The 12,266-nt window shown below is 62.1% G+C and overlaps 1 protein-coding gene across 1 annotated transcript in view; it reads left to right on the top strand.

Annotated features, from left to right (window-relative positions):
• RAPGEF3 (Rap guanine nucleotide exchange factor 3) overlaps positions 1 to 10,811 on the top strand; it is a 33,695-nt gene extending 22,884 nt beyond the window's left edge. Inside the window, exons 3-24 of the mRNA XM_014947486.1 lie at positions 53 to 137; positions 647 to 707; positions 952 to 1,028; positions 1,140 to 1,286; positions 1,463 to 1,572; positions 2,561 to 2,649; positions 3,237 to 3,315; positions 3,920 to 4,070; positions 4,163 to 4,245; positions 4,926 to 4,965; positions 5,101 to 5,182; positions 5,260 to 5,406; positions 5,527 to 5,624; positions 5,811 to 5,936; positions 6,023 to 6,204; positions 6,290 to 6,380; positions 7,011 to 7,061; positions 7,245 to 7,332; positions 7,434 to 7,498; positions 7,782 to 7,836; positions 7,935 to 8,006; positions 9,473 to 10,811. Of these exons, the coding sequence (XP_014802972.1) occupies positions 53 to 137; positions 647 to 707; positions 952 to 1,028; positions 1,140 to 1,286; positions 1,463 to 1,572; positions 2,561 to 2,649; positions 3,237 to 3,315; positions 3,920 to 4,070; positions 4,163 to 4,245; positions 4,926 to 4,965; positions 5,101 to 5,182; positions 5,260 to 5,406; positions 5,527 to 5,624; positions 5,811 to 5,936; positions 6,023 to 6,204; positions 6,290 to 6,380; positions 7,011 to 7,061; positions 7,245 to 7,332; positions 7,434 to 7,498; positions 7,782 to 7,836; positions 7,935 to 8,006; positions 9,473 to 9,591 (2,098 nt within the window). The 3' untranslated portion in view covers positions 9,592 to 10,811. The remainder of the gene's footprint in view (positions 1 to 52; positions 138 to 646; positions 708 to 951; positions 1,029 to 1,139; positions 1,287 to 1,462; positions 1,573 to 2,560; positions 2,650 to 3,236; positions 3,316 to 3,919; positions 4,071 to 4,162; positions 4,246 to 4,925; positions 4,966 to 5,100; positions 5,183 to 5,259; positions 5,407 to 5,526; positions 5,625 to 5,810; positions 5,937 to 6,022; positions 6,205 to 6,289; positions 6,381 to 7,010; positions 7,062 to 7,244; positions 7,333 to 7,433; positions 7,499 to 7,781; positions 7,837 to 7,934; positions 8,007 to 9,472) is intronic.
• The last annotated feature ends 1,455 nt before the right edge of the window (positions 10,812 to 12,266 follow it).

The following is a 12,266-nucleotide window of genomic DNA, read 5'->3' as shown; positions in this document are numbered from 1 at the left end:
AGGGGGCACAGATGGCTGCTGACCCCCCCCACCCCTCCCTGTCCCCTCCCAGGCCTGCCCAGCGGACAGAGGATGAGCTGGAGCTCATATTTGAGGAGCTTCTCCACATCAAAGCCGTGGCTCATCTCTCCAACTCGGTGAGCGCCGCTGAGCCTGGCTTCCACCGCGGTGTCTGTGTGTGTCCCCACTCTTGGTCCCCAAATCCTCCTGCATCCCATCGGCTGCTGACACCCCCCACCCCTCCCTGTCCCCTCCCAGGCCTGCCCAGAGGACAGAGGATGAGCTGGAGCTCATATTTGAGGAGCTTCTCCACATCAAAGCCGTGGCTCATCTCTCCAACTCGGTGAGTGCCACTGGGCCCAGCTTCCACCGCGGTGCCTGTGTGTGTCCCCAAACCACTCCTGGTCCCCAAATCCTCCTGCACCCCATCACCTCCCACCTGGGCATCCTCTCCTGGTCCTCTCTGAGCATCTCTGGGCTCCCTTCCCATCCTGTCCCTTGTCCCCATGCGTGTCCCCTCCTCGCTCGGCTCCAGGCTGGGGTGACCCTGATGGCAGATTCCTTTCCCACTCTGTCCCCATCCATGTCCCCTCCTTGCTTGTCTCTGGGCTGGGGTGACCCTGATGGCAGGTTCCTCTTGCCGCAGGTGAAGCGGGAGCTGGCATCCGTGCTGATGTTCGAGTCCCACCAGAGAGCAGGCACCGTGTGTGAGTATCGTGTGCCCCAGGAGCTGTGCAGTGGGACCCCAGGACCCTCAGGAAAGGGTCCCCAGCCCGGGGAGGAAGGATGGAGCCGTTGCCATCAGTGTGGATGCTCCTGCTGTCTCCTGGTGGACCAGGGATAGAGGGGACTGGAGAACTTGCATGTTCTGGGCTGGGGGCTGAGGTTGAGGGGGCTGAGGAGGGATGCTTGCGGGCTCCCCCTCTTTGACTGCCCCCGTTTCCCCTGCAGTGTTCAGCCAAGGAGACAAAGGCACGTCTTGGTACATCATCTGGAAGGGCTCGGTGAATGTGGTGACCCATGGCAAGGTAGGGGTCTCCCTGTGCAGCCAGGCTCTCCAGACACCTCATGTCACTGTCCCTCAGTGGGGATGAGAGCTCCCACCCCATCCCTCACCCTCTGTGGGCATCCCCTTCCAGGGCTTGGTGGCCACACTGCACGAGGGGGACGATTTTGGGCAGCTGGCGCTGGTGAACGACGCACCCCGGGCGGCCACCATCATCCTGCGAGAGGACAACTGCCACTTCCTCCGAGTGGACAAGCAGGACTTCAACCACATCCTCAAGGTGGGCAGGGGGCTCAGGGGGCACCGAGTCGCAGTCGGGACACACCGTCACCCTCTGTGGTGTCTGCAGGGGAGGACACTTCTCTGTGTGCCCATAGAGGGTTTTGGGGTGCCACCAGCCAGCCAGGGGTTGCTTGATGGATCCATACTGGGCTGATGGCTGGTTCTTCTCTTTAGGATGTGGAGGCCAACACCATGCGCCTGAAGGAGCACGGGAAGGTGGTGCTGGTCCTGCAGAAGAACCTGCAGGGTGGCAGCAACCAGCCAGCCACGGCGCGGAGCAGCAGGTGACGTGATAATTCAACCAGGGCAAGTGCAGGGTCCTGTACCTGGGGGGGGGAATCACCCCTTGCACCAGGACAGGCTGGGGGTGACCTGCTGGAGAGGAGCTCTGTGGAAAAAGACCCAGGAGTCCTGGTGGTGGTGTTCACCTCCTCTTGTGGAGGACCATGAGCCAGTAATGTGCCCTTGTGGCCAAGAAGGCCAATGGTCTCCTGGGAGGCTTCAAGAAGAGCATGGCCAGTGGATGGAGGGAAGTCATCCCCCTCCTCTGCTCTGCACTGGGGAGGCCACAGCTGGAGACTGGGACCAGTTCTGAGCTCCCCAGTTCAAGAAGGACTGGGAACTGCTGGAGAGAGTCCAGCGGAGGCTGCGAGGATGATGAGGGGCTGGAGCATCTCTCTGCTGGGGAAAGGCTGAGGGACCTGGGGCTGTTCAGCTGGAGAAGAGAAGGCTGAGAGGGATCTGATCAATGCTTATAAATACTTAAAGGGTGGGTGTCAGGAGGATGGGGCCAGACTCTTCCCAGTGGTGCCCAGTGACAGGACAAGAGGCAACGGGCACAAACTGGGACACGGGAAGTTCCATCTGAACACGAGGAGGAACTTCTCTGCTGTGAGGGAGTCAAAGCCCTGGAAGAAGCTGCCCAGAGAGGGTGGAGGTCTCCTGCTTCCAAACCCACCTGGACCTGTGGGACCTGCTCTGGGTGACCCTGCTGTGGCCGGGGGTTGGGGGAGATGTTCTCCAGAGGTCCCTTCCCACCCCATATCATTCTGTGACAGCAGCCTATCCTTGTTGCCTCCTTGCAGCCACGCTGCCTGTCCCCCTGCCCCCTCTGCCTTCACTGGCTTCCCTTGGAGGAGTCTCCGTGGCCCCAGAGGGGGATCAGGGATGCCAGCTCAGCTGTGTCGATGGCCCGGTGGCCCGGGGTGGTGGCCTTGTGCACAGCTGAGGTGCTCTATCCATCCCTGATGAGCCCGGTGTTCTGCCCACCAGGTACTTCGTGATGGCTGGGACACCGGAGAAGATCCTCGAGCATCTGCTGGAGTTCATGAGGCTCGATGCCACGCTCTACGACCCTGTGGGTAAGTGAAGTGTGACCCCTCAACTCCGGTCACCACGTCCCCGAGCCACCCTGAGATGGGCAGGAGGACCAGCACCGAGCGGGACTGCCTTATTCCCCGTGTTCCACCCCAAAAACTGCTCCTCTTACCCTAAAATCCCCCATTGGGGCTGGGAAAGGGAGGCAGCCCCAGGGCAGGGAGCGTCTCCTCTCTCCTCTCCCACATCCCTCCGTCTCCCTCTGCCTTTGGAATGGAGCAAAACCGGGTGAGATGGGAACCAGGAGGTGTCCCCAGCGGGTCAAAAATCCCAGCTGGCGTCATCGTCCTCGGGGCTCGCTCACGGCCAACGCTGGCGCTTTTCCTCCAGCCTTTGGATTTTCTTTCAGCCTCCAAAACCTTCACCTTTGCCAGCCCTTTCCATCATTTTTAGAAGCAAAAACTGACCCGCAAGGAGCACGGTCACCGTGGTGGTGGAGACCACAGGCCAACCCCACGTAGGGCAGGGGTGACCCGTTCCTGGCCAGCTGCACCCGCCCGGCTGTGACCAGCGTGTCCCCAGCCCACTGGCCGTGGTGATGGGTGAATGATGGTGGCCTGGTCTCTTGCAGACACGCTGCTGGGGGATTTCCTGCTGACCTACACCGTCTTCATGCCGACCTCGCAGCTCTGCAGAGCTCTGCTGCACCAGTATCCTTCTGCGGATGGAACTGGGATTGGGGGGGGGGTGGGCTCCATCCTACACCACACACCCCCTGCCAGGGGCCAGCGGCACCCAGCGTGGTCCCTGTCACCCTGGTGGGACCTCAGGGGTTGGCCAGGGGAGACCTGAATCCCCCGAGCTCTTGGGCCAGGGGTTGGCCAGGGGAGACCTGAATCCCCTGAACTCTTGGGGCGGATGGAACTGGGATTGGGGGGGGGGTGGGCTCCATCCTACACCACACACCCCCTGCCAGGGGCCAGCGGCACCCAGCGTGGTCCCTGTCACCCTGGTGGGACCTCAGGGGTTGGCCAGGGGAGACCTGAATCCCCCGAGCTCTTGGGCACATCCCTGGAGGTATTCAAAAGATGGGTTGATGTAGTGCTGGGAGGTCTGGTTTAGTGATGATGCTCCTTGTTTGTTGTGTGGGTGTCTGTTTTTGTCAGTTAGGTTGATGATTGGACAAGATGATCTTTAAGGTCCCTTCCAACCTAGAAGATTCTGTGATTCTGTGATCTCCCATCCTATGGGGTGCACACCTATGGTGGGGGGTGTCCCCATCACCCCGTGCTGGTGCCCTTGACTGGTTCCCAGTTTCCGTGCGGAGCCACTGGAGGGCTCGGAGCAGGAGAAGGCCACCTACTCCCTGCACAAGAGGAGGAAGATCCTGCGGCTGGTGAGCCAGTGGGTGCTGCTCTACGGGCGGCTGCTGCAGGGCGACCGCAGCACCACGGCTCTGCTGCAGGTACCGGCAGCGGGACAGGGCTGGGGGGGGTCCCCAGAGGGGTCCGGCTGTCACCACCCCCCACTGACCACTGGCCACCTTCCTCCCTGCAGAACCTGGCTGATCTGGCCAGCCAGGACCCCCGCCTGGGCGGGCTGGTCCAGGAGCAAGCACAGGAGCGCCGGCGGCCCCGAGCGTGAGTCCTCCCAGGGGTTGAAAGGGTGTCCCCATCCAAAACAGAGCCCGTCCCTGTCCCTAGAACCACCGCTGGTGCCCGTGTCCCCAGGTCCTGCACCCCTCATGCCCGGGGGATGTTGTGCATCTATGGCATGAGGTTGACTAGTCCACGTTGGTGGGTGTCAGATTTGGACTAGCTGCCTGAAATCCTGGGTTTGAGCAGTAACTGCTTTATCGAGCAGTTCAGCACCGAGGGGAAGGAGGGAAAAAAACAGAAAACAAACCCCAAGAAGTGGCACGTTGGATCAAATGCAGGTTCCCAAGAGTTCCTGGGAAGGAAGGGGCGAGGGATGTCTGGGTTAGAGAGAGCTGTAAAATTATATTCCAGGCTTTTGGCAGCTGCACACACAAACAAAGCCCTTGGTCGCTGTGGGATGCAGAATGAAATGGGGCTGAGCTTTTGGCCAGCAAAGCAATGATTGCCACGACTGAGGGGATGCCAGCAGCTCTTTGGGCCACCTCGTCCCAAGGTGGGGGTTTCTCAGCCACAGGGAAGGTGTCAAACACTGCTGGGACCCCCCGGTGCCCAGGGATGCTTGGGGGCTTGGTGGTGGCCTGAATCCTGGGGGCTGCAGGACCCGGTTCTGTCTCCAGCGTGGGCTGTGGGGCTCTGACACCCCCGTTATCCTCTCCCTGCAGGCTGGAGAACGGAGATGGCAGCGTTTCTCCCCAGCCCAAGGTAGGGGTGGCCCCGGGGGGGTGTCAGGATGAGAAGGGGTGGAGAGTTGGGTCACCCCTACCCTCTGGGGACCCCCGGCAGGAGGGGTGGCCGGTGGGGTGGCATCCTCCCCACTTTCTCCCACCTTTCCCCCAGGCTCGGAGCTCGGGGAACTGGCTCTCGAGCCAGGAGGAGGCCATTCTGAGCAGCAGCTGTGCCTTAAGAGCCCAGGACAAAGGTAGGGTCACAGACAGTGGGGACTGTCCCTTTCCCAGCACTTGGGACACTAAAACCCTTTGGTCCTCCCTTCCACAGTGTCCTACGAGATCTACAGACCCGACCACTCGTGCCTGATGACGGTGCTGCCGGTCAACGCCTCGGTGCGGGACATCCTGCGGGCCCTGGCCCCCCGGCTGGGCCGGGACCGGGAGCACATCCTAGTGAAGGTGAATTCGGCTGGAGGTGAGCGGGTTCCCCCCCCACCCCCGGGGGATGTCACCCTCCCAGGGTGGCAACTGCCCCCTGCCCAGCCAGGATCGGGCCCCTTCTCCATCCCGGCACCGACCATCCCCTCTCCCGCAGATAAAGTGGGGCTGCAGCCGGACGCCGTGGGGGTGTTCACGGCACTGGGGCTCAACGAGAGGCTCTTTGCCGTGAGCGTGGAGGAGTTGGGCAGCCTGGTGAGCATGGGGCAGGGGTCCTGGGGATGGGCAGCACCGTGGTGACCACCCCTGAGCGTCATTTGGGGCTGTGGTGCCTCCACAGCAGCTCAGGGTTGGGGGGTCCATCCTGGGAAGGGGCTGGTGTTGCCTTCTGTGTGGTGGCTAATGGCCCGAGGGGTTGGGCATCCTCTCTCCTCTGCACAGACCCCCCACCCCGAGCAGCTGGGCCCTCACGTCGGCTCCTCGGAGACCCTGGACCTCATCAGCTCCAAGGACCTGGCCAGCCACCTCACCGACTACGACTGGAACCTCTTCAAGAGCATCCACCAGGCAAGGCCAGCCCCCACAGCGGGGCAGGAGATGCCCCTGGGGTGGCTTTCGGGGCACCCCCTCAGCCGCCACGTTGGGCTTTGCAGGTGGAAATGATCCACTACATCGTGGGGCCGCAGAAGTTTCACGACGTGACCACGGCCAACCTGGAGCGGGTGATGCGGCGCTTCAACGAGCTGCAGTACTGGGTGGCCACGGAGCTGTGCCTCTGCCCCGAGGTGGGCAGGAGAGCCCAGCTCCTCCGCAAGTTCATCAAGCTGGCTGCACAGTGAGTGCCCTGCCACCCGTGTCCCCGTCCCTGCCAGGATGGAGCCGGTGGTGGCCTCCTTGCCTGACCCTGTCCTCACCCACAGCCTCAAGGAGCAGAAGAACCTGAATTCCTTCTTCGCGGTGATGTTTGGTGTGAGCAACACGGCCGTCAGCCGCCTGGCCAAGACCTGGGAGGTAACTGCATCCGGGCTGCTGCCAGGTCCCTGGAGGTCCCTCGAGGTCTGCGGTGATGGATCTGGGTCCCCTGGCTTGGCCAAGGGTGGCCCCGGTGCTGGGATCCAGGCAGAACCTGCACCCCCAAGCTCTGAGCAAAGGAGATGCCGAGGGCAGGGAGTGTTTCCCACTGGGAATCCCACAGGATCAGCTCCGGAGTCTGGTTGGACCTAGTTGGGGGCCAAAGTACCCCCCACCAGGGTGACAATGGGCTCCGAGCATCTCTGGGGGAGGGAGAGCTGGGGTGCCAGGAACGGTGACCCTCTCTGGGAGGTCTCCTGGGGAAGGAGAGACGGGGCGCTGACAATGGTCACCCTCTCTTCCTCTCTGGGGGTCTCTGGGGGTGGAAGAACCGGGGTGCAGTGATCATGATCCTCTCTGGGGGATGTCTCTGGTGGTGGGAGAGCTGGGGTGATGGTGACCCTGTCTAGGGGGTCTGTGGGGGTGGGAGAGCTGGGGCGTCAGAGATGGTGACCCTCTCTGGGGAGTCTCTGAAGGTGGGAGAGCCGTGGTGCCGGTGACCCTCTCTGGGGGCGAGACCCTCTATGGGGGTGGGAGAACTGGGGTGACAGTGACCCTCTCTCTGCCCAGAGGCTGCCCCACAAGATCCGAAAGCTGCACTCGGCGCTGGAGCGGATGCTGGTGAGCATGACCCCTTCCCGCCCTGTATCCCCCCTCCCAGCAGGGTTTGTCCCCGCTTCCCAAAGGGTGTGAGGTCACAGGGGTGCCATGGAGGTGCTGCTCCCCCCACTTTTCTCCCTGCACCCGGGGCAGGCAGCACCCGGGGCTGTGTTCCCTGTGCTGAGGGTCCTGCTCCATCCCCAGGACCCGTCGTGGAACCACAGGGTCTATCGTCTGGCCGTCGCCAAGCTGAGCCCCCCCATCATCCCCTTCGTGCCCCTCCTCCTCAAAGGTGGGTACCTTGGCCTGGGAGCTGCGGGTGCAGGTGGGAATGGGTCGGACTGGGGTGATGGAGACCTGATCCCCCCAATCATTCCCCCCCCCAACCCACAGACATGACCTTCATCCACGAGGGCAACCGCACGCTGGCCGAGAACCTCATCAACTTTGAGAAGATGGTGAGTGGGGCGGGTTGGCTCCCCCGTGGATCCCCACCTTGGGGGGACCTGCTTGTCCCCCCCCATCCCCTGGGATGCAGATCCAGAGCATCCCTGTGGTGCTGGCACAGTGCCCTCCCCTCTTCCTCCCCCCTGCCCCTGCCGGCAGCCAGGACCCCTGGTTGTCCCCTCGCTGGGGGGACATGGGGTGGCCACCGCTGAAGCCGGAGGGGACCGTGTCTCACCAGCTGGGGAGCAAAGTGGGGCCGGGTGACAGCAAGTGACCTTTGTGCATTGCCCACAGCACATGATGGCAAAGACGGTGCGTGTCCTGCAGCGCTGCCGGGGCCACGCACACGGTGAGTGCTGCCGGGGCTGGGGGTTGAGGAGGGGTCTGGGGGTCAGCACCCCCCTGGGGATGGGGTTGAGCTCCCTCTTTCTCTCTCTCCGCCCCCAGCTCCGCTCTCCCCACTGAGGAATCGCTCCCCGCACCGGCCGGAGGACCCCAAAGCCGTCAGGATCTCCACGTGTACGTCTGGGGCTCACCCATCCGCACCCCCACCCCTGCCCTGGGGGACCCCCTCACTCCTCAGGGCCAGCCCAGGGGAGCCTGCACCCACCGTCCTTGGGTTTGGGATCCTGTGGGGACATCCCGGGGCACCAGCCCAGCTACTGTGGGTGGAAGCTGGTCCTGATGGTGCTGATGCCTGGGAGTACCCAGGGATGGAGGCTGAGCTCTCTCTCCCGCGTGGGGTGAGCCCACAGGTCACTGGAGGCACCAGTGGGCAACTCCTGGGGCTGAAGAGGGTCAGGGGGTGCTTCCAGCACGTCAGAAGCGCTCTGGGTGTTAGGCAGCAGGATGGGGCATCGCTTTTCCCCATGGAGCAAGGCTGTCCCCACTTGCTCCTGCTCCTTCAGCTCCAGCAAGTTCCTGCGATTCTCTGGGTGTTAGGCAGCAGGATGGGGCATCACTTTTACCCAAGGAGCAAGGCTGTCCCCGCTTGCTCCTGCTCCTTCAGCTCCAACATGTTCCTGGAGGTGATGGAGGGGGATCCATGAGCAGAAGGAGAGGGGATGGAGGGAACCATGAGCAGAAGGAGAGGGGATGGAGGGATCCATGAGCAGAGGGAGAGGGGATGGAGGGATCCATGAGCAGAGGGAGAGGGGATGGAGGGATCCATGAGTCAAGGGAGAGGGGATGGAGGGATCCATGAGTCAAGGGAGAGGGGATGGAGGGATCCATGAGTCAAGGGAGAGGGGATGGAGGGATCCATGAGCAGAGGGAGAGGGGATGGAGGGATCCATGAGCAGAAGGAGAGAGGATGGAGGGGATCCATGAGCAGAGGGAGAAAGGATGGAGGGGATCCATGAGCAGAGGGAGAGAGGATGGAGGGGATCCATGAGCAGAGGGAGAGGGGATGGAGGGGATCCATGAGTCAAGGGAGAGGGGATGGAGGGATCCATGAGTCAAGGGAGAGGGGATGGAGGGATCCATGAGCAGAGGGAGAGGGGATGGAGGGATCCATGAGCAGAAGGAGAGAGGATGGAGGGGATCCATGAGCAGAGGGAGAGAGGATGGAGGGGATCCATGAGCAGAGGGAGAGGGGATGGAGGGGATCCATGAGTCAAGGGAGAGGGGATGGAGGGATCCATGAGTCAAGGGAGAGGGGATGGAGAGATCCATGAGCAGAGGGAGAGGGGATGGAGGGGATCCATGAGCAGAGGGCGAGGGGATGGAGGGGGAATTTCAATGAGTTGAGAAAGAGGCCATAGAGGGGGCCAACTGGAGGTGATGGAGAGGTTTGCTGAGCTGAGCTGGGGGTGCTGAGGGGGGATCAGTGAGCCAAGCCAGCAGGAGTGGAAGGGGATCGGTGACTCAGGCGAGAGGGGGATCCATGCGCCGAGCCAGCAGTGATGGAGAGGGTTGGCAAGTGGAGCTGGGGGCGATGGAGGGGGATCGCTGAGCCCAGCCCTGATCTCGGTTCTCCCGGGCAGGCTCGGAGCAGTCCCTGAGCGTGCGGAGCCCTGTCTCCACCTGGGCCTACCTGCAGCACCTCAAAGCCATCGACAGCCAGAAGGAGCTGCTGCGGCTCTCGCACGACCTGGAGTCCTGAGGGGGCCGTAGGGGGGAAAAGGGGATGTGGCAGCCCCTCTGCCGGCGGCGGGGACAGTCCTGGTGGCTCTGGTCCCAGTAGCACTGGGCATGGGGATGTACTGGAGCCGGCCAAGAGCAGCCTCTGGCCACCGGCACCGGGATGCTGGGATGCAGCCGGGCTGCGGCCATCGAGGGCCAGGGACAGCGGAGTGAGCAATAGAGGTATTTTTGTACACAAGGCTGCACTCCCCTTTCTTCTCCGTGCAGCAGCCTGGATTCACTCCCTGCGTGGGCCAGGGAGGATGGATGGAGCCCTGGATGCGCCCCCTGATGCTGCCTCCCCTTGGGGTGCCGGGCTGGAAGGTGCCCCGTGCTCCCAGAGGGACTTGAGCCAGAGCATCCCTACGAGCAGGCATGTCTCCATCGGGATGCAGACACCCAGGCTGAGCTTGGGGTCTGGCTCGTGCTGCTGCGCTGCCCCACAGATCCTGGGGGCAGCTCCAGAGGGGACCTGCCCTTCCCTCTGTCCTGTCTGTCCCATGGGAGGTGTTGGCTGCATCCCCTGTCCCATCTTCTGGGAGCTGCATGACCCCAGGAGCCCATGGGGAAAGTATCTTGAGCCCTCCCAGGACTGTTGGGGCTTAAACCAGCCTTGGGCTAACCACAGCCTTCTCCGTGCCTCAGTTTCCCCACATGGATGGGGGCAGGAATAGCCACCTACAGCCATGGTGCAGAGGCAGGAGAGCATCCCTGGTGGGAGGAAGCTGTGGTGGCCTCGTGATGGAGATGGTGACCTGCTCTGGCCATCCCCAACCCCTGACCAGTTGCTGTTGGGGGTTTGGGGGAGATGTCTCTGAAGGAGGCAGAGCTGATGGACCCGGGGTGTGGGGGGGACCCCTCTCCCTCCCTTCAGAGCATCTTTGTCTGCCCATGGAGCAATTTTAGCAATGACCTTCCCAACGCTCTGAGCAGGCCTGGGTGAAGCTGTGGGGTTCAGGGGAGTTTGTGGCCCCCCAAAGCTCCCACATTGTCTGGGTCCCAGCGTGGAGGAGGCTCGTAGCCCCTGGCAGGTCTGTGCCCCAGCCAGGACACCGTGGAGCCACAAGCCAAAGCCCCCCCAAGCCTTGCCCCAAGGGCTGGGCTAGAGGGGACCGGAGCTTTGCTGCGTTAATTGTTCTTTTCAGTATCACCGTGCAGATGAACGGGTTGCTTAAAATAAAAGTCCCCATCACACCTAAATGATGTTTCAGGCGATGCAGCCAGCTACGAGGGTTCCTGGCAGCTCCCAGCACCACATCCATCCCAGGACCTCTGGGTCCCCCTGCAGTGTAAAGCTTGGCTTTGTGGTTCTCTGCTCCATTGGCCATGCTTGATGAGGACTAGGTGGTGACACCAACCATCTCCCAGGTTCTTAACTCCAGCCCCATGCGTGGTCCCAGCAGAAAGTGTGTCCAGGCAAGCCAGGGCAGGGCAGAGAAGCAATGGTGATTCCTTGGACCCAAATCAGGTAGCCCTGACCTCTCACAGCCGCCTTTCCCTGGATCTTTGCCCTGAAGGACCAAAGGAGCCTTGAAATGGAAGAGCTTGTGTGTGGGGAAGAAAGCGTTAAACCAGAGTTGTACGTTTTCCAGATGTTTCTGGGCCTGCAGATTACCTTCAGTCCGCAGGTTGGCCGGGTCGATGGATGTGTCTGGGGGCTTCCTTCTCGGCTGCAGGCGGGACGTGGGCCCAGTTGGCTGGAGAAACCTCCGCTCGAGTGGAAAAGCTGACCCTTGTCTGGTTTTCCCGGAGCAGGCTGTGGAGAGCATCCTGTTGGGGAGCTCAGCACAGTCCATGCCCCTTCACGAGCCAGTGTCCTTCAAAAGCCGTGTCTTCGTGAAGGTCCAGCCCCACCAGCAATTCCCATGGAGCTGCAGAAGCCCCAGAACGTCCCGAGGGTGAGGGAAAACTTGGATAAATAGTCCAGATAGTGGAGTGATGGGACGAGGTGGAAAGTTTGACACTGAAAGAGGGGAGATTGAGCTGAGATGTGGGGAAGAACTTGTTTGCTGTGAGGGTGGTGAGAGCCTGGCCCAGGGTGCCCAGAGAAGCTGTGGCTGCCCCATCCCTGGAGGGGTTGAAGGCCAGGTTGGAGGGGGCTTGGAGCAACCTGGTCTGGTGGGAGATGTCCCTGCCCAGGGCAGGGGGTGGCACTGGGGGGGGCTTTAAGGTCCCTTCCCACCCAAACTGTTCTGTGATTCCATCATAAAAGGTCAGCAAGCCCAGGGGGGTGTGAAGAGGAGGATGGCGGGAGGGGATGGAGATGAAGCTGGGCGTTGGACAGCCTTGCGGGTAGAAAACACTGGACCATGGAAAAATAAGAGGGTGGATGTTTGCCTCCTTGAGCAAGATCATGGGTAAAACCAAGGTCTGGACGAGGGTGTAGTGCAAGGGATGAGAGATACCAGCATTGCTGGGCACAGGAGCAAGTGTGGCCACCAGGACTCCGGGGCGGCTACCAGGGGCTCAGTGTGGGCAATTCCTGTCTCCTCTCCTTGGCTCTAACACAAGAGGAACATGGAGCCAGCCCTGGGGTGCTTGACTCAGCCCTCGTGGGCGAGTGCCCGGAACAGGGTGACAGGGTTCGGTGGCAGCCAGCGACGCTGTCTGTCTGTCTGTCACCAGTGGTTGACTCTGGACCGTGGCCCAGGACAC

Source organism: Calidris pugnax, unplaced genomic scaffold, assembly GCF_001431845.1.
Source record: "Calidris pugnax isolate Ruff unplaced genomic scaffold, ASM143184v1 scaffold155, whole genome shotgun sequence".
NCBI lineage: Eukaryota > Metazoa > Chordata > Aves > Charadriiformes > Scolopacidae > Calidris > Calidris pugnax.
The sequence above is the reverse complement of the archived record's forward strand: the minus strand, read 5'-3'. Positions and strand labels throughout refer to the sequence as shown.